Below are 18,456 nucleotides of genomic sequence, written 5' to 3'. Positions count from 1 at the left end.
TTTTTTTTTTTTTTTTTTTTTTTTTACCCGAGCCCCGCGGGAGGAAGGAGCGAATAAACACAGCGGATCCGCATCCCGCCCCGCAGAACAATGAGGGCGGCGGGGAAGGAAGCGGCGGCGGCTCCCGGGGGGGACACACACACACACGCACCGCGGGGCTCCCGGCCGGGCCCGCGCCCCACGCCCCGCCTCGAGGGCGCGACCAGAGGGGAAAAGCTGAAGGGGAAGGGGCTGAGGGGCGGCCCAGCGGCTGTCCCCCTCCCTGCAGGGGTGCCCCGCGGCCGGGCGGGACGGTTACCTGGGCACTGCGGAGCCGCCTCCCGCAGCCCGGCGTCCTCCGGCCGCTGCCGCCCGCCCGCCACCCGCTCACCCTCGGCAGCCCGCAGCCGGGCCCGTCCCCGCCACGCGGCGCGGCCAATGAACGGAGAGAATTGCGGGAGATAGGCGGGCGTGAAAGCCAATCGGAAGAGCCCACCTCTCAGCCGGGCCCGCCCCGCGGCTGGCTCTCGTAGCTCCGCCCCTCCGTGGAGCAGTGGGCGGGGCTCGGCGCGGCGCGATGGCCTCCGCCCCGAGGACTGCGGAGGGGCGGGGCGCGGTATGCAAAGAGGTTACAGGAGGGGCCAATGGGAGCGAAGCAGGGCGTGCCCCTCCGCCAATGTCGAGGCGGTAGGGGTGGTGCCACGCGGCTCCTCCAACGGCGAGCAGGAAGGGACGGGCCCCGCCCCTGCTCTCCGTCAATCAGAGAAAGGGGCGGGGCCAGCCACGACCAATGGGTGACTGAGGTCGGGAATTCAAACTGACAGGAAGAAGCGTGGCCGTTGGCTGCGGCGGCCCGGACGGGAGCGGTGGGGCCCGGCGGCCGCCCGCGATGTCGGGCAGCGGCTGCACCTTCGCGGACCGGAACGTGACCGTGCTGTGCTGCCGCTTCTGCCAGCAGGTGCTGAGCTCGCGGGGGATGAAAGCCGTGCTGCTGGCCGACACCGACACCGACCTCTACTCCACCGACATCCCGCCGTCGGGGTAAGAGCCGCCTCGGGACCCCCGGGCCGGGCCTCGCCCCGCACACCCCGCAGGGAGCGAGACCGGAGCTCCTCCGGAACTCGAACTGCGCTTCAGCAATCTGCAAACAGAACGAACCTGCTCTGCCCCGTTCCCGGAACAGCCACGCTCTGGGCTGGCTGCCTGCCGCTTTCCCATAACAGCACTTGAACGCTAAGGAAAATAAGATTGAAGAACGACATGCTAATAAGAAAGTAGGGGTTCAAAAGGAGATAAGAAATCCGAGGCCTGGTTTCCCAAGCCCCAGCCTTGGAGCTGCTGCGCTGGGTGAGGTGTGCCAGGAGCTGGGGCCCCACCTGTGGGTGTTGGCGATACCAGAGAAGTTTCTGGGCTCCCCAGAAGTGCCTCAATGGGATCCCACGTGGGTCTTCTTGTTCCCTTGGGAGCATGGCCCCTAAGCAACAAGAAAAGGGCACTGTTTTCTCCCGGGAGAGCTTTGGAACGAATAAAGCAGCGCACAGGACTGACACTAACGTGGCTCTGTTGTGACTTCACATCTGCGTTATCGAATCCGTCCCGCTGCAAGCAGAGCCGTATCTAAACTTCTTTCTCTTCTTTCTTCCCACCCAGCACCGTTGACTTCATCGGCAGCTGCTATTTTACTGAGATCTGCAAGTGCAAACTGAAGAACATCGCGTGTCTGAAGTGGTAAGGATGTCGTTCAGGGGCGGCAGCACCCACCGTGCGCGCAGAGCCGCGGTGCTGCTTGGCCTTCTCGCTGCAGACTGCTGCAGTTCGCAGGCTGAACGAACAGATTGCGGCGTGCTCCAGTTCAGATCTAATGCTGCCTGATAGAAACTCAGCCCACTGCTTCTGGGCTTGGCTGCCAGTCTATTTCTGCGCAAGTCCCAAGTGGAAATGTGACAACCTTGTCAGTAGTCTGAGTATATGGGAAAGCTTGCGTGCCACCTGCTTGATTAAACGTCTGCTTCAACACTGAGATAATTGTGTGAATAAGGCCGCAGTAAGAAGTAGTTATTCATTCTAATTAATAGAACATCCTCTTGGCAGATCTAGTTGTTGCTAGCAGATGGAAGATGCTGTCACTAAAGTTCTTGGAGTTCTTTTATCCTCTTTACTAATGTATGATATTTAAGATTAAAAACAACCCTAACACATTCCATGTAGAGTTGAGAGAATCCTCCCTGCTTCATAACCGTGACTTTTAGCTCGTTCCGATTTAAAGGGTAGGAGTGGGTTATGGTAAAAAAATTTTGTCGTCTTATGACAGAAATATCTCACTGGAGTACGTGACTGAGAAAGCAGAAAACCTATCATTAACTTTCAACCAGATAAGGCGTCAATGTTCTCAGTCTCAATACTCCTCCTACTCCTGATACTCTCCCATACACAGTGTTTCTGTATAGAGGGGCTGTATGCGCACGATGGATTTGATTCCAATGGAATCATTGGCCTTCAGAAAAAAAAAAAAACAAAACAATGCACTACGATTAGTGATACAGTATCACTGGTATGTAAACTACTCCGGATTACTGCTCTGGATTACACAATTTATGTTACTAAATGGTTCTCTGTGCCAAAGATCTAAAACTTTGATATTCTGTAACTCTCTGACAGATGTTCTCTAAATATTTAAGATGCTTGCTTAATTACGTTCCCTTAACTTTACCACAATAGAAGCATCACATAGCTGTCTTGTATCCTGGCTATTGAACATTAATTTGAGTTAGATAAAAAAAAAAAAAATTACCCTTTCATCAGGCATTTGCGTTGCTCACTATTTCACTTGTCTTTCCAGTGGTAACATTGTTGGTTATCATGTGATTTCTCCCTGCAAACCTTGCCTGCTGTCCTGTAATAATGGCCACTTCTGGATGTTCTATAGCCAAGCAGTCTTTGGCATCAACAGACTAGACTCTTCTGGTAAGGAACACATATGTTTCCTTCTCTTCCCTGAAATCCTGAATTCCAAATCCTCTTTCTAATGAGACATCTCAATATAGTTAAGCATATGGAGAACATATAGCATATGGAGGCATACAGCAAGTGTTACTGTATTGCTAATCTAGCGAGCTACTTTGGAGGAGGTAGTGGTAGTTATTTGGTAAGTGAATATTTCCAGCGGAAATTAGTCTTCACCAGAAATCTTAACCTACTGTTCTCAAAGACAGAAGTCAGGATTTTCTGAGGCAATGTTATAACTAGTACAAGCAACGTGGCCACTGGCTGCTATTTATAACAGTATGTATGGCTTTACTGTGCTATCGGGCAGCTGTCCGATGGGCACTCTTTTTTTGGGTGAGTCATGTTGTCACTTTGACCCTGTATAACTGAGTCCCCATTAGCTCAAGCTGAAATTGCAGCTCATGCTTGCTGCTTTATTCAGCTCGATCTTGTTTGGATGCCAAGTGTCTAGCATAATTTGCCTTGAGTCCTCAGGAGTGCATAGCATTCTGACAAATCATTTCTCCTCCTTGCACATGAGAGTAACTTATTGTCTAAACCTTTCAGTGTCACCCGTGCTTCAAATCAATGCGTTTAAAAATAAATCAGCCATGAGGGGACTATCAATAGCTACATGAATTAGCTACATGAATACATCAGTGTACAGGGACTTAATTCTTTGAACTGTGCTGTAAACACCACTTAAGATCGCTTTGGAAGAAAAATAGGAAATAGTCTTGATATCGTTAACATGAATGTGATTTACCAGGTTTTGCAGCAATAAGAGTAGTAATTTTCTCTGAAAACGGGCACTTGAGCAACCTGAAAATGAGGTCGCTATCCAAAAATACCTTTCCTGTTTTCTTCCTCGTCCGTCTTTCCTTCTTTCCACCAGGTGTGAATGTATTGCTCTGGGGCAACTTGCCAGATTTGGAGGAAAACACAGATGAAGACATGTCATGCATCTCCGAGGAGGAGTATATCAGATAACACTTATCTACGATATGCCGCAGTATTTCCCCTAGATACACTGCACTGCTGTTTGTTCTGGACTCTTCTTCCTGCTGGCCCATCAGAGCTTAAACAATCGAGGAAGCTAGGAAATCTGGAGAGCGATCCCAAAAAAGGAAGTTGGCATCTGCTTTCATTGTAGCCTTCCTTAAACTCACCCATCTCCCTGGTGTGTATGCATTATTCTGACCAGAGGCATGGCTTGATGAGATCTGTATCTCTAATACCTTGACCTGCAGACAGCAGGTGCATTCACACTGAGGTCTAGGTCTGTTTCGCTTTTACACTTAATTCTCCACAATTAACGTGTGTTCTTAACTGTATTTTTCTCCTTTTCTAACACAGTATTAACAGAGAGGTCTTTCACATGCTGGAAGCACAGCTTGAAAGCTTAGAAGAATAGTTGGTTTGGTTGATGGAGAACGCTCTGAAGGAGCTTTGCTTTTGTAGTCACACAGAGCACTCAGTGCCCAGAGCTTCTGATCTGAGCATTCAAGAGCAGCTGAACAAATGTCTCCAAGTGTAGCAGCTTTGGCTCTATGTTCTGTCTCTCTTGCTTTTAGCACCTTGTTCTCTAGACATCTGAGGCATGTAAGAAAGCTCCTGGATGTGGACTGGGGAGCTGTCTTACCGAGTTTGCTTGTCATCATCTTTCAGTACTTTTAGGATCATGTTTCTGCAGGAATCAAGTTCAGAGTTTTCAATTTCCTTCCCCCATACACAACTCAGTGAAACCTAGATACTGAAATCTGTTAACGTCCAATGTAACTTTGGGCCTACAGCAGAATTTTTGGTAAGATAACACTGAAATCCATCCAATTCAGCGTTAGGGTTTTTTTTTTGTTTTGTTTTAGGCATTTCTCTAAAACAGAATTTAGTCTGTTTCAAGATAGGAAAAAAAATAAAGTATTCAAAGTTTGTGCTTAGCTTCACACCCTGAAGTGTATAGACATGCTCATTCCTCCAAGAAGCAATAGATTTAATTTTCATTATGTGAGTTGTTAGTCATGGTATTTTATTTATTAACTAACCACTGTCCCCTTCAGCTAATTACTTGAAGGATTATCTTTGGAAAATTCAAGTTACAATCACAAAAGAGACCTGACTACATTTTTAATCTTGGATTGATGCTGAATAAATCATTCCATAACATCTCATGATGCTTTGAAGAGGTACGATGAAGGCAGATCTGACTTGTCTCCTGCCTTTACTGCATTATATATATTTCTTAATTAATGGTGCTACCTCTTCTGCATTGTATAAATGTATATTGATGTGTATATATTCATGTGCCTATGTATATCTGTATGTCTTGTTTGGATTTCCTGTGTTATGTTTGCTCATGCAATAAAATGTTTGGATGGTGTATTCTATGGGCTGTAATGAGTATGGATGTGTAATGACAGCAGTTAGGTGGTGAAAACAATACTTCAAAATAATGAATAGTTCAAAAAAGGGCCCATAATGTAATTCTGCTTTGATGCGAGCTCCACATTTGCCACTTTCAACCTTCCCCAAAACTCATCTTCACAATCATGAGTCAATTCTGTGCCAGTGGCAGAGGTGACTGTAGAGCTATGCTCACTCATTACCCATAGAGTCGTAGAGGGCTTTAATTCCTTCACAGCCAAGTCACTGGTTCTGGTTTTGCTCTCTTATCTGCTCATGCACACAGAACTGGAAGTTCTACTATGAGCTACTATAATTACACAGGCCTGTTTGAGCTAGTTCATCTCAACCCGGCATCAGCTTGAGATGAAAAACGAGCCAACTCTTAAGTCAGTTCTATCTTTATCCTAAATAAAAAAAAAAAAAACAGTTGTATGTAGTATATGCAAAGCAAACAAACATCATCTATTGCTCCAGCTGTTAGGAATGTTACCAAACAAACTAATCATATCTAGAGCTGCTTTCTCTCTGAAATGAAAGAAGAGCTGACTAAGCAATTTGTGGTAGAGCCGGCACTGCCTCTTCATGGGGCCCTCGTGTTTTGGGTTAAGGTTCCAAGACTCACTTGGAATTAGCTTCCAGGTTGATAGATACATCTAACACAGAGCAGCTGGCACACAGCTAGATCAGTGCTTCTAGAATCATAGAATCATCGAATTAGCTAGGTTGGAAAAGACCTACAAGATCATCCAGCCCAACCAGCCACCTACCACCAATATAACCCCACTAGAAACACCCCGATGTGCTTTAACTTCCCAAGGCTTTGCTGAAATAAAATAACTAATGGCTCGCTTTCACCGCTTGTTGTTTGCGTTCCTCTTTGCTCTTTGACATACAAGATGCATATGTCGTAGCACGGCCCTGGAATCTCATGAACCCCTTGGAAGGTCAGGCTTGGCAAGGTACGTGATACAGTCATGCTGAACATGAAGACAGAGAACTTCTAGAACGAATGGAGCAGGAGCAGCAGGGTTCAGCTTCCTGCTAGATCTAGGGGCAGTCGAACACAGACAAGATGTGTGGCTGTTGTCTGCGCTGAGGATTTTACAGGGAAAGTTAAAATGATGTTAACCAAGCAGCCAATGCAGTCCTAAAGCAGAGCAAAAAAAGAGAGAGAAAAACAAGAACACCATCCTAAGGCTTTTCTCTTCTCATTAAAGCACACAAGGCAAGTAACTCCAAGAACATTAGTGTCTCCGGTCGGACCCGGTTTTATTCAGAAGAGATTAAACAGGCAAAGAATCTTCAGTTTTAGACTCAAAGCCAGAGCTACTGCCAGACTTACAGAGCCTCCTGCCACTGGCCACTTAGCTGAAATCAATGCCCATAGCCTGACCTCTGCCACGGGGCACTCATCTGTCACACAGCACGCCAGACCCAACCCAGCAGCTCCCAGAGGGTGTGTGACACTGACTTGCAGGCTCAGGGTAGCAGACTTGTTTGGATGAAAACATGTGAAAGTAGAATTCCCAAAGCCACTGAGGACAAATAGCTTCAGTCTGGACCACGGGGCCCTGTTCAATCACGCTGTCATCCCTGGTCATGCATTTTCTGCAATTTGCAGCTTGCTATTCTAGCTGGAGGGGTAGGGGAATGTCATAGCAAAATAGTGATACATGGATTCCTCTTCCTATTAAATGAAGATGACTAGAAGAAAAAGCACATTTAAATATTCTTCATTATTCCAGTACAGATGAATGCCTAATCATAATCTTCCATTTATGTAGCACCATTCATCCCAAAGTGCTTTCCAATGACAAACAGTAAAGAATTCCTTTACCACTGAACTGCAGCCAAGTGCAGGATGCAAAGCAGCTGCCAAGGAGACAACAGCATGCTGCAAAGACCACAGCGAGCATCATTCTGTAATGAAATTCAGTATGTGATCTCTATCAGCACAAACCAATACGTTGATTACTGAGGGAGGTTCCACATGAGAGGCACTCTCTTTGTAGCCTGGAATGCAGTTCATCCGCTTCAAACCAGACGAAGATGGGTCACCTCTCCTGGGACTGAGACCTACATTCGCAGGGCTTGATAAGAGACAGGAATGGCTGAGCCATCTCTGCTCTTCTCCCTGGCGTTCAAGAGCTAGCATGATTATTTTTTTTTTTAAGTCAGGCAAAACGGTCATTCATTGCAAATCACCTAATTACTTTGTCTTGAGAGGTTATTGTCACGTAGTTGATTACGTTTGCAGTCTGTGTGGTTTCTGAAAGCATACCCCAAGGAACAGTGCGCATCCCAAGTAAACAGCCTTTGCGTACTATTATTTGGATTAAGGGAGTGTCTACAGGCTCGTAGAGGACAACAGCTATGGGTGCTTATTGTGCAAGAATCTGCACAAGCATAGCAACTTGTAGGCTCCAAGAACTCACACGGTAAACAAAATAGCCCAGGGATGGTAAGGGAGCAGCACGACTGGCTCCATCAGAGGTAAAGCCTGAACCACACAGATCTGCAGAGGAGTCTCCTTAGTTCTGAGGCTGCAACAGAGAGCTGAGCTGGGCCTGTTCCTGCAGCTGTGGATCACTTCTTCCTATACCAACGTGCATTTGAAAGTCTATGAACGTATTCAGCTCTTCCAGTACCCGTACTCAATCTTCTCATACTTCCAGCAAGGAGCTGTCTCTATGCCAACATTCCCGCAGTCCTGCTGCATGATTTGCTTTCCCTCTTGCTCTATCACACAAAGTGAACATACCCTATAGCCAAACAGGCATCAAAAGCCTGCATGGAAAACAGGTTCTTCCAAACCTGTACGGCTTCAGAATTCATAGAACTAAGAGACGTGCTCTTCAATTTATGCAGGACGCAAGAATGACAAAAGAGAAAAGCAGGATGCTCGCCTCCAGCATCTCCTGTGAAATTACCTCCAAGTTGCTGATGCACCACCCAAAATTCCCTCTCAGAGGGAAATATCAACCATGCTACGCTTTGAAACAGCACCAGCATTTTCCAAGCAGCTGACAGCCAGAGGGACACTTGAGCTGCTTTGCTGTCTGCAGCATCTTGTCATCGTGCACGTGTGACACAACCATAACAAAGCGAGCCTGCACTCTGTCGATTTCTCATCAGAAAGCACGCCTCACATTTTGGACAGCACTGAGGGGGGGAAAAAAAATACCAAGGAGCAAAGCTGGCCAAATGTAAGCCAGACAAAATCTCCAGTGCTCTGCTTTGGATGGATGTCACTGGAATGCTGACAGCTTGATGTACCCAGGGAATGCTACACGAGGGAAATGAGCACCACAGCGCTCTCATGCACTCCCACGTGCACGCCAAAGTATGCAGAAATCGGTGCAAGCAGCTGCAAAGCAAGACTGATGGAAAAGACTCGATCTTCTTAAAAATAACCCAACATCTCCCCAGCAAAACTGCAGCCACACTCAGATTCTTCCCTGCTGTGCTGCAGCAGAAGCGGCCTTGTTCATCCCACCCGAGCACACGGCCCTGTCAGGGATAAGGAAATTTCTGCTAGCTGAGGAGACGAGGCCAGAAATACAGGTGTGATGGGAACGTCAAACCAAAAAGGGAAAAATAAATCTTGTGTCCACTGGGCACATCTGACAGCTTCACACAGAAGGGCAAACTAAAGAGAAAATCCATTTCAGAGCCGTTCCTCGGGCTGATTCACTTACTCCGTGGGCTCATCACTGTGCGAGTGGAAATAGAGAAAGAAAGAGATGGTTTTAGGGCACCAGAATACCAAAGCTGCAAGACTTTCCCAACAGCGTGGTCAACGAAGCCGACCCAATCTCACAAAATGTGAGAACTGTTTGGTTAAAGACAGATGGAATAGCACAGGGTCACATCTGAGGGACGGTTGTGAAATTTAACACAGAGTGCCCCTAGCATCCACTCAGATATTAATCAAGGCCAAAAAATGTTTGGAAAAAATGAAGCAATCCGCTCTTGTGCAAAGGTCCATCACAAGACTTTCCATAACGTCGCTCTGCCCTTGCGAATTTTTGTTGGAACACAGATTGCAAGTGAGTTTTACTCTGTGAAATGAATTCTACCGAAAATCCATGTAATTTTATAGCTCAGAAGTGAAAATTCGGAGACATACACATATCCCCCCCCCAACTGCAACCAGACAGCAACATCCACAAGTGCCAGGCAGTATATGTTCAGTAAAATATGTCCATTTTTTAATTCCAGTCATTTCATGCGTAGTCAAAAATGAACCATTGCTTAAAGCACCTGGTCCTGACCACTGTAAGAAGCCTTTTATCCTATTAATTAGACGCCCACTTGGCTTTGGTACGAACACACCAGTGATGACACCGGAATCTGAGTCGCTCCCTCCCTTTGTGCCATCCCAATGGAAGGTGCTCAGCGCATGGAGCAGCCCTTGCTGTAATGCAACCACAAAAATCACAAGACTCAACAAAAAGCAGCAGGCACTTTGATAACAGCCGCTCGTCCTGCATCACTTCAGCCCTCCCAGCTCCTGTTGGGGCGTGCAAACCTGGGCACAGCTGATTTGGGGGTTAATTGCAGTGCACTTTGCCAGAGCTGACGACAGATGCAGCATCACTTCCCCTCTCGGTGCTTTGCTGCTGTATTTAGCTCAGTCACATCTCTTCCTGTGCTCTGAGGGCTGACAAGAGGTGCTGGGTGTACCCAAGCCTGCTGTTTTCCAGCGCCCAAAGGAAAGCCTTGCAGTTATCCCCATGCTCTGTCCCTAATGAGTTTGATTTCACAGCCCGTACTCTCCCGAGCCTTGCAGAGATCAAAGTCAGCTCTGCTTGGGCGCGTGCATGCAGATACACGCACCGAGAAGACACGTTAATTACGGTCTGAAAATTTCTCTGCTAGAAATGAATTCTTTCCCTCTTTGTCATTTCCCTCACAAATTCTCACACTGTCCTCATCCGCTCCTCAAAGCCAACCTTGGATTGCAAATGGCCTTGGGACAAGAGGAGGCAACCAAGCACCCCCTGGCTGGAAGATGGGCACTCAGAAGACCAGAAGCTCAACCCCAACACAAGCTCTGATGCCATGGCATGGATGCAGTGTTTCTAAAGCTTTACATTCCCCATTCCCTGAGGTCTCAGATTTTATTTGCTTGCTACTTTTGTAGTCGCTGATGATGAGGCAATTGGAGAAATAAGAAATGAAAATCAGGAAACTCATCTTCTGCTTGCTGACTCGGTCACAAGAAGAGAACGGTGCCGGGAACTCACAGATGTCATAAGACAGCAGTTTTCTGCTTGGATTCTGTGTCAAAACTCAGCTTAGCAGAGATGAAGAGAAGCATCTCTCCATCCAACACGGCCGGAGCGAGGGAGCACACGAGCTCTGCAGATGGGGCTGTTGCTGTGCTTGAGCAGAACACCGGTCCCTCCAGCCCAGATGCGGCCCTTTGCCTTGGCCAGCTCAGGAGCCAGCTGCCTTTATTCCTGCAGGTCAGCTTGCAAATGTCCCCGTGCACTTGTCCCATGGTGAGCAGGGGCTGCCAGCTCTGGATCTCGGCACAACCACCACCACCAGCCCACGGAACTGCCATTATACTCAATGGGTCTACATTCAGAGCAATAACAGAAAATCCAACTGAATGTAAAACTGCAGCCAAATCTAAAGACAGAGAGGTTCCTCTGCACAGCACTAAGCATTTAATTCTCTGATAACAGAGTGAAATAAAGATAGCAAGAAAAGCAAGAGCTTGCTATCAATAGAAACAGAGAAAGGGACGCTGATATTTTAAGGCAACCACCTTTGGGTTATAAGCTGCTTATCTCAGACTGCTACATATGTGGTCTCCTTGGGAACAGAGGCAGACAATAAATCAGATGTGCCAACAACATTTATCAGAATCTCCAACTCGCCAAAAACATCAGCTCTCCTAAGAATGCCAAATGAGTTTTGCAAGACGTGGGGCCAAGCCCGGAATCACTCCTGAGGCATGCAGCACGGGTAGGAAACACTGCTATGAAGCTCAAAAGAAACGTTCCTTACATCCCTATCCCTCACTGCCGTGCCCTCCAGGAGCCCAGGGCTGTATCAGAAGCTTCAAAGGGAGGTGGAAAGATGGAAATCAAGCTGCTATTGTGTGGGTGTGGTTAATGCAGACATCAGGGCAACGTCTGCACCATGTGCCCAGTCAGCCACAGAAATATCCCTCCTGGTACTTGTCACATCGTGAAGCAGGCAAGACATAGTTGTCTTATTCTGAACAGGAAAAAAATAAAAAGAGAGAGCTATATAGATAGAACAGCGGTAGGAATAAAAGCAGCTTGAGAAAAGTCAGCGAGGTTACAGCATCCACGTTCTCTAGCCGTAACTCTGCCGTCAGACGCGTGAAAAAAAAAATGCAGACAATTCACACGTGCAAGAAGAAAACAATCCCAACCCAGATCTCCCTTTGAAAAAAAAAAAAAAAACGGTGAAAATCCCCCAACCAGCCCCAGAATCCTTAGCTGCTTACGTGTAACCAAAAGAACGTCACGGCAGGCGTTTTGGGGGCAAAGAGACCTCTGTCTCATTTCTAAAGGACTTGGCCAGGAATTAACAAGTGCAAAAGGAACGGCAGCAGCTCCGCGGGGAAACTCCCTCACCCAGCAACCCCGACCTCCTGCGGCACGGACACGCTCTGCTGGGCCCTAATCGGCCTGGGTGCAGTTCAGCCGAGTTTCAGGGAGCTGAGTGAACACAACGCCAGCATCTGCCCGGGACACGGCCTCACACGTGGCCCCAGGAGAGGAAGAAGCAGTCGCCCTTTCCTCGAGCATCGTGAAGCAACTTGAGCAACCAACGGCTTCTTGAAAAAGACCTTAGACACGGTCTGGCCACATGGTGGTAACTGCCAGGACCTCTGTCTGAGCCTCCTCCCCGGCTATCAGAGAGGCATTTTGGCAACCGCAACCCCCGCACCAAGGCCAGAAAGAGAAGGGAACGGATGGCACAGCTGTTGGAAGCTCAGCACCAGCAGGACCTGAACGTGTCCCCACCGAGCTGCAATGCTGACAAGGGAGAAGGTCGCAGCTCAGGCCCCCTCCTCCAGCCCAGCATTTTCAGAGACTGCAGAAACGATTTCCAGCATCTGACATCCAAGCGCAGCCACGTCAGCAAGAGAGCAGCAGACCGAGGGGTAATTCCCCCGTCACTTGTGGTGGAAACCAGAGATACCTCCAGGGCAGCAACAGAGCTGGAAAGGCTTTTCCCTGCCGGGAAGCGAAGCGATCAACCCGCTTCTGCCTCATTTCACATCCCTTCCACTCCCAGAGCGCTGTCACTCGCGTGGCTCCATCGCACCTCAGCCTTTCCAGCAGATTCACAGCGCTGCCGGACCCCCGACCTCCAGCACCCCCAGAACGCCGCCTGCTCCCCGGGCAAGGCCGCCCCGCCGGGCACCGCCCGCACCCGCGCAGGGCCCCGGGAACCGGCGCTATGGCGCCACCTTGCGGAGCGGGGGAGCGCGGCGCGGAGGGAAACGCCCCGAGCTGGGCTCCAGGGGGAAGGGTCGCGGCGCCCGCAGCTCTGCCCGCTGCGTTTGTGACCATAACTCCACGCCACGCACCCTTTGCATCACAGGTTTTTCAATTAAAATCCAATGACCGGCAACGCGGTACGGAAGGAAGGAGGCTGCTCGGCATCTATGTTCTCCCAATGCAGAGAACTGAAGCGTTTCTCTCTCACCTTCCCGGCGGCCGCGGCAGCCTCCGAGCGCTCCCGAGCACTGCAGTGCAGCATGCTCGGAGCCGCACCGTGCACGCTCTCAAGTGATCCGCCTCTTCCAAAACGTGCCCACGATCTTCAGGCGCAGCCCCTTTTCCACTAGAGGACAGTGCCACACCGGGAAGGACAGCTGTGGCCTTGGTGATGCCCCAGCCCCGCAGTCTGCTATTCAAAGCACTCTCTTTGAAGCAGATCCGATAAACAGAATAGCAACAAAAGCAAGAAACAAACAGCCTGCTGCAAGGAACAAAGGCAAAAGGAAGGCCGGGGGTCCTGTCCAGCTGTTGCAGAGTCCTTCTGCTCCATCTCTGCACGAAGTCATTTAACAGCCACACGGGAAAGGTTTCCTAATCTGTCAGTCATTACCTGCTTCACTTCTGATTCACTTCCCATACCTGGATGGGAAGTGCCTGGGGAATCTGTTGGCTGGATCTTGGCTATCCATCGGCAAACCTTGTCTCTGGGAATGTGCTGAAGGTGATTAATTAAATAACCTCCTTACCTATTATTCAAGATTGTCAAAACACAAGAACACAGCTATGGAAGGCCCACCCAGAGAGAATGCCTTTAGCAGAGGTAGACGTGAGCATCAGGACTTGGGAACATCCGAGAAACGATATCCACACAAGCTGTTCAGCTGCTTCAGCTTGATCTCCTCCATTAACACGCAGCCTGCCTGGAGCGAAGCAGAGCCCAGCAAATGAGGTGGAGAATGAACGAGGCTGCAGGGCCAGACCCTGCACACTGACACCTTTAAACGTTTCCCAGTGCTGTCACTGGGTTTCTCTCCCCGTGACAAACTCTCCTCGTCTCTAAACTGAGGTCGAAGACAAAACAACAATAAAATTCTGCGTTTCATCTAACGCGGCCTCCCAGCAGCACGCACTTTGTTGGAGCCCATTAACCAGCTCCCAGCTTGTTCCCTGCATAATCAGTTTGTACTTCAAAGCCTCCTGTAGCAGACGGAGCTAAATGATGGTGTTAAATCCACTCATGTATAAAATTAATTAGTTGTGGGGCAGGACAGTGGATATTGGCTGTCAGAAGTCGGGATATTAGCTGAATGGGGCTGCCCGGGGCTCTGGGGACCTTTGTAACTTCCCAAGCAATGCCTCATTCCCCTGCATCCCAAATTGGGTTTTTCAAGCAGGGCGGATGCGAGCAGCACTGGTGGCTCCGTGCAGCACAGCATCCATCCCTGAGTGCAGCAGAGCCAGCCCTGAGCTACAGGGGATTCTGTTACATGCAAATGACCCAAGAACGAAAGCAGCAGCAGGCACAGGTCACATCAGGGAGCGGTACCTTCCCTCCTCATCTCCGGTTTCCTCATCGGATAATCCTTTCCCAATTAGCTTTCGGGGACGTAGAAATTCATTTCGCGATTTTTAAGCCTCACCATCAAATCAACCTGTCCGAGAGACCGAGGACCACGAGGGTTCCATCCTCCCTGCTCAGCACAAAGGGGTTAGCAGCGGTTTTCTCGTTTCACCTGCTTCCAACACTTAGCTGCAAATCCACCCCCTCCCTCTGGCTGTGCTCTGTCACCTCGGTGTGACAGGCAAGGTGCCACCTAAGCCCCGAGGTGGAACCCGATGCACCCAGTGGTCATGAATGACATGCAGGGAACCAGCAGCGCTCCGGGTTGCAGACCCGCATGGTTCAGTGCTGTGTGGAGAGCAATCTCTGGTGCTCCGTGGCAAGGCAAAGGGTCCTTGGACTCATTCCTTTGCTCTTTTCTGAGGGCCATGGTTTGGTGGGCAGTTGGGCAGGGTGATCTTAGAATTCTTCTCCAACCGTAATGATTCTGTGATTCTAAGCCTATGGACGAAATGTGAGCAAACAAAGAGCTTTGAGAGGCCCAGGACCGTGGCCAGAGCACACCCTCATTTTTTGTCTTGTACAACCTCAAACCACCAACGCATGAAAAACAAACACCCATCCCTCCCACCCCAGAGCATCGCTTGACTCCCTGCACTCAGCACCGCTGCAGGTGATGGAGAGAGCTCCGGTGCGTGAGCTTCTCTGAAGATGGGGCAAAACAGATGGAAATCTGATGCTGCTGCAATATCCATATTGCCATGTCCATACAGAAGCCTTAAGGAAAAATCACCCCTTGCTGCCTGACCTGCATGTTAATGTGGTTCATTTTCTAGATGACAGCAGCTCGGTGAGACAGCAAGATAACATAGAGGCCCGTGATAAAATGCATTGATTTCAGGCCGTGGTTTCCCCACCAGCAGGCTCTGAGTGCAGACTGTGCTCTGCTTGCATGATGAAGTGGTAATCCATTACAGCCAAGAACACGGGTCCACAGATCATTTGAATTAGAAGTGATAAAACTATGCATTTGGCAGGTTCCAAAATGTCATTATTGTGAAACATGGGGCAACATTTCCCGTTTGTAGCAGCGCTAAGTACATCCTCATGGCCTTTCAAATCTGTTGTGCAAATGCATATGAAAATAGCTTTTAGGAGATGCCTTGGCAATTAGCACTGTGCGTGCAGGGAAGAGCCAGCGACAAAGTAATTGTCTGTGATGTTAAATGGCGTTCTTGGAGACGCACAAAGCAGACTGCCACAGACTGATCCAACCTTCAGCTGAAATCATCCCTTCTGTCTGTGATCTGCCTGGAAAGCAGGAGTTACACTCCAGACATGGCTTTCACCTCGGTTTCCCTTTATCAGGCACTGAGAGGCATCAAGTCGGGCACTTCACAGAATCAGTTTCCAAGGAGGGAGCAGATCACCCCAAACCCGTGCTGCCCCTGTGCCCGCCTTCACCTTGCAGTCATTGCCCAAGGAGCTGCTTTCAGAAGAGCTCCATACCATTGGCTTTACCACCAATGCAATGAACCATCCTACAACCGCTGCCTCCCCTGGGAAGTCCTAGGCGGCAAGAAGCTCTTCAGGAACAGATGGACAATTCTCCAACGTTATAGGCTGAAAATGCCAATTTCTGGCTGTTATTCATGAGATCCCAAAAGGAAAAGGTTGAACTTCGGGCAGCAGCCCGCGGTGACCTGACCATCAGGCAGTACACTGTGTGCAGCCGTGTGCTTTATCACCTTCCCCTCGTACACACTCCGCGTCGGGAGGGGATTAAGCAGCATTAACTGCCATCCCAGGGCTCCCATCTGCTGGAGGACCCAGAGCAGGGGAGCGGGTCGGCTTGGCTTCGTCCCAACCAAAGCACAAAGGGAAGGGCTCATTGCCTTGTGCCAGCCCTTGCCAGCTGCTGCCTGTTCCCAAACAAGTTGTGGCTGGGGTGACAGCAGCACCGCAGCCTTGAGAAGACAGCCTGGTGGGATGACCCCACAACGTGGGGTGGCAACCCCAAACCCACCCGTTATCAAAGGGTGAAGCTGCATCTCCCCATTCACATCCCCTGGATGATAATCTTTCAGCATCTGCTGTGCTGCACTTGGTCTTCATGCCTCCTTCCAGCCCAGCAGATCCTGCAGCAACGGGAACACTCAGAGCACTGCAACAAAAGGCATATCCTGAGAACTGAGACCTTCAGCAGGAAGCCAGCAAACAAAGCCATCACCCCAATGCCATAGCTCCATCAGCACTGCTCCGTCCTCTGCCCACAGCCATTCAATTAGGAGGAGCAGACAGCATATTTAGAGCACAGCTTTCTGCTTCATTTGCAGGAAGCACAGCACAGGGAGGAGGCAGATCATTAGGGCCACGTTTCCTAGGAGATTTTCACACACTTTGATGGGAGGGGGGGAAAAAAAAACTAAGAAATGCACATATCGTGCAGGCTGAGGGTAGAAATCCCATTGGCACTTCCTATCTGCTGAGCTGAACTACTGGCGAAGCCACCATAGTGCACCGTAATTGGGCTTATTTTGTCCTCTTCTCCATGTCACACGCACAAAGTGACAGCAGAAGAGGAAAGCACATTGCTCAGATGCTGAACAGTACATCCCATAGAGTTCTTGTGGCCAAGCCCTCGCTCACAACATCTTCGAGGCCCATAGTTGGCCACCCAGCAGCATTCAGTAATAATGGTGATGGTGTAGCAGGTGACAAATGCCCAGCAATGCCTATTGTAACCGAAGGAAGCACGCTGACCTCAATACCAGTCCCTTTAACGAGACGTGGTCTTGTGGGGCAATACATAATCCCAAACAAATTTCCCCCATATCCAGGTATAACCTGGGCTTGATTATCAAGCAGGCAAGAACAACCTTTAATCATGAAGCCTTGAACTTTGCTTTAATGAGGAGAGCACGGATCACTGCAGACATCCTTCCTATAATTCATCATCTCCTAATACACGTCCCGAAGCAGCTGCTACCCTGCTCTCATCATCCTGATTGATGCCTCTCACTTGGGAGGCAATGGGCTCCTAATGACAGCAGTGCTTACATTAGAAGGGAGGGGAAACCAGCAGAGAGAGCAGATCTGGGGTCACAGGAAGGGTCTTGGTCATCTCCTCCTTACACTGAATTAAACACATCCTGAAGCTTCTGCTCCCCTTTGCATCAGAGCTCCTCTCCAGCCCCCACTGCAGCCTTGGGTTTACCGTAGGTGCTGGAGTTTTCACCTCATGGTTGCAGGTTTGCTAGCAGGGTTTCTCATGAAGAGAAACGCCTCCCATCCCTACAGGCTGCAGAGTACGAAAATCACATGCACAGAGCAGATTGCCACCATACAAAGCAAAATTCAGGACCTGTCCCACCTGGGTAGGGTGGGACTTCAGCACAGGGTCCTACAGCAGCATCAGGATGGGGAAAACAACACAAACAAATGGAAAAGAGAAGAACACCACCACCCAACCATCGGCTTCCAGCCTTGAAATGTGATTTTTCTTTCAATTATTGATTTTAAGGTTGTAAGCACTCTTCCTGGGTCTGGTTTTTAGATGCTAATGGTGATAACAGCAGAAGGAGATGGAGGAAATGGAAGCATTTCACAGCTCCCATTGCTCTGAACCCCCCTGTGAACACACAGGGACCAGCAGGAGAGCACAGGGATGGCAAACAAGCTACTTGCTCTCAGGAAGGCGCGTTGCTTCAGTTTGCCCTCTGGCACTTGTCTCTGCTTAAGTTAACTGCTTCCACACGTGTGGGCCCAATTAAAAGGTACAGCAGAACAAGCAGAAAGAGCGAGCAGTAATGGAGATATCAGCTGCCGTAGCCCCAGGGCCACATTCATTTCATCCCATGGAAATCCCCCGGTGCAATCCGCTACTTCAGGGTCACCCCTCACTCTTTGCTTTAGAGGCTGAGTAAAAAAGCAAATCTACTCAGCAAAGGGTTTCAGCTGCACGTGGAGTGCCCTCCCGTCCTTCCTCACCTCCCCATTGCTGCTCTGCAGATGGGCACCCAACCCAGCCCT

The 18,456-nt window shown here is 49.3% G+C and overlaps 2 protein-coding genes across 8 annotated transcripts in view; one reads left to right on the top strand and one right to left on the bottom strand.

The window, feature by feature from the left end:
* SRGAP2 (SLIT-ROBO Rho GTPase activating protein 2) overlaps positions 1–382 on the bottom strand; it is an 85,722-nt gene extending 85,340 nt beyond the window's left edge. For 2 of the 7 annotated variants that reach the window (XM_021376847.1, XM_021376849.1), the window contains exon 1: positions 299–375. The gene's annotated coding sequence lies outside the window, so the exon portion shown is untranslated. Of the gene's footprint in view, positions 1–298 lie in introns of all 7 variants that reach the window. The other 5 variants (XM_021376852.1, XM_021376854.1, XM_021376848.1 and 2 more) reach the window with 4 other exon arrangements.
* On the top strand, positions 799–5,343 carry FAM72A (family with sequence similarity 72 member A). Its single transcript, XM_021377428.1, has 4 exons — positions 799–1,020; positions 1,630–1,707; positions 2,819–2,943; positions 3,860–5,343. The coding sequence occupies exons 1-4, from the start codon at positions 869–871 to the stop codon at positions 3,952–3,954; spliced, it is 450 nt and encodes a 149-aa protein (XP_021233103.1). The 5' UTR covers positions 799–868; the 3' UTR covers positions 3,955–5,343.

Source organism: Numida meleagris, chromosome 25 (assembly GCF_002078875.1).
Source record: "Numida meleagris isolate 19003 breed g44 Domestic line chromosome 25, NumMel1.0, whole genome shotgun sequence".
In the NCBI taxonomy this organism is placed as follows: domain Eukaryota; kingdom Metazoa; phylum Chordata; class Aves; order Galliformes; family Numididae; genus Numida; species Numida meleagris.
The sequence above is the reverse complement of the archived record's forward strand: the minus strand, read 5'-3'. Positions and strand labels throughout refer to the sequence as shown.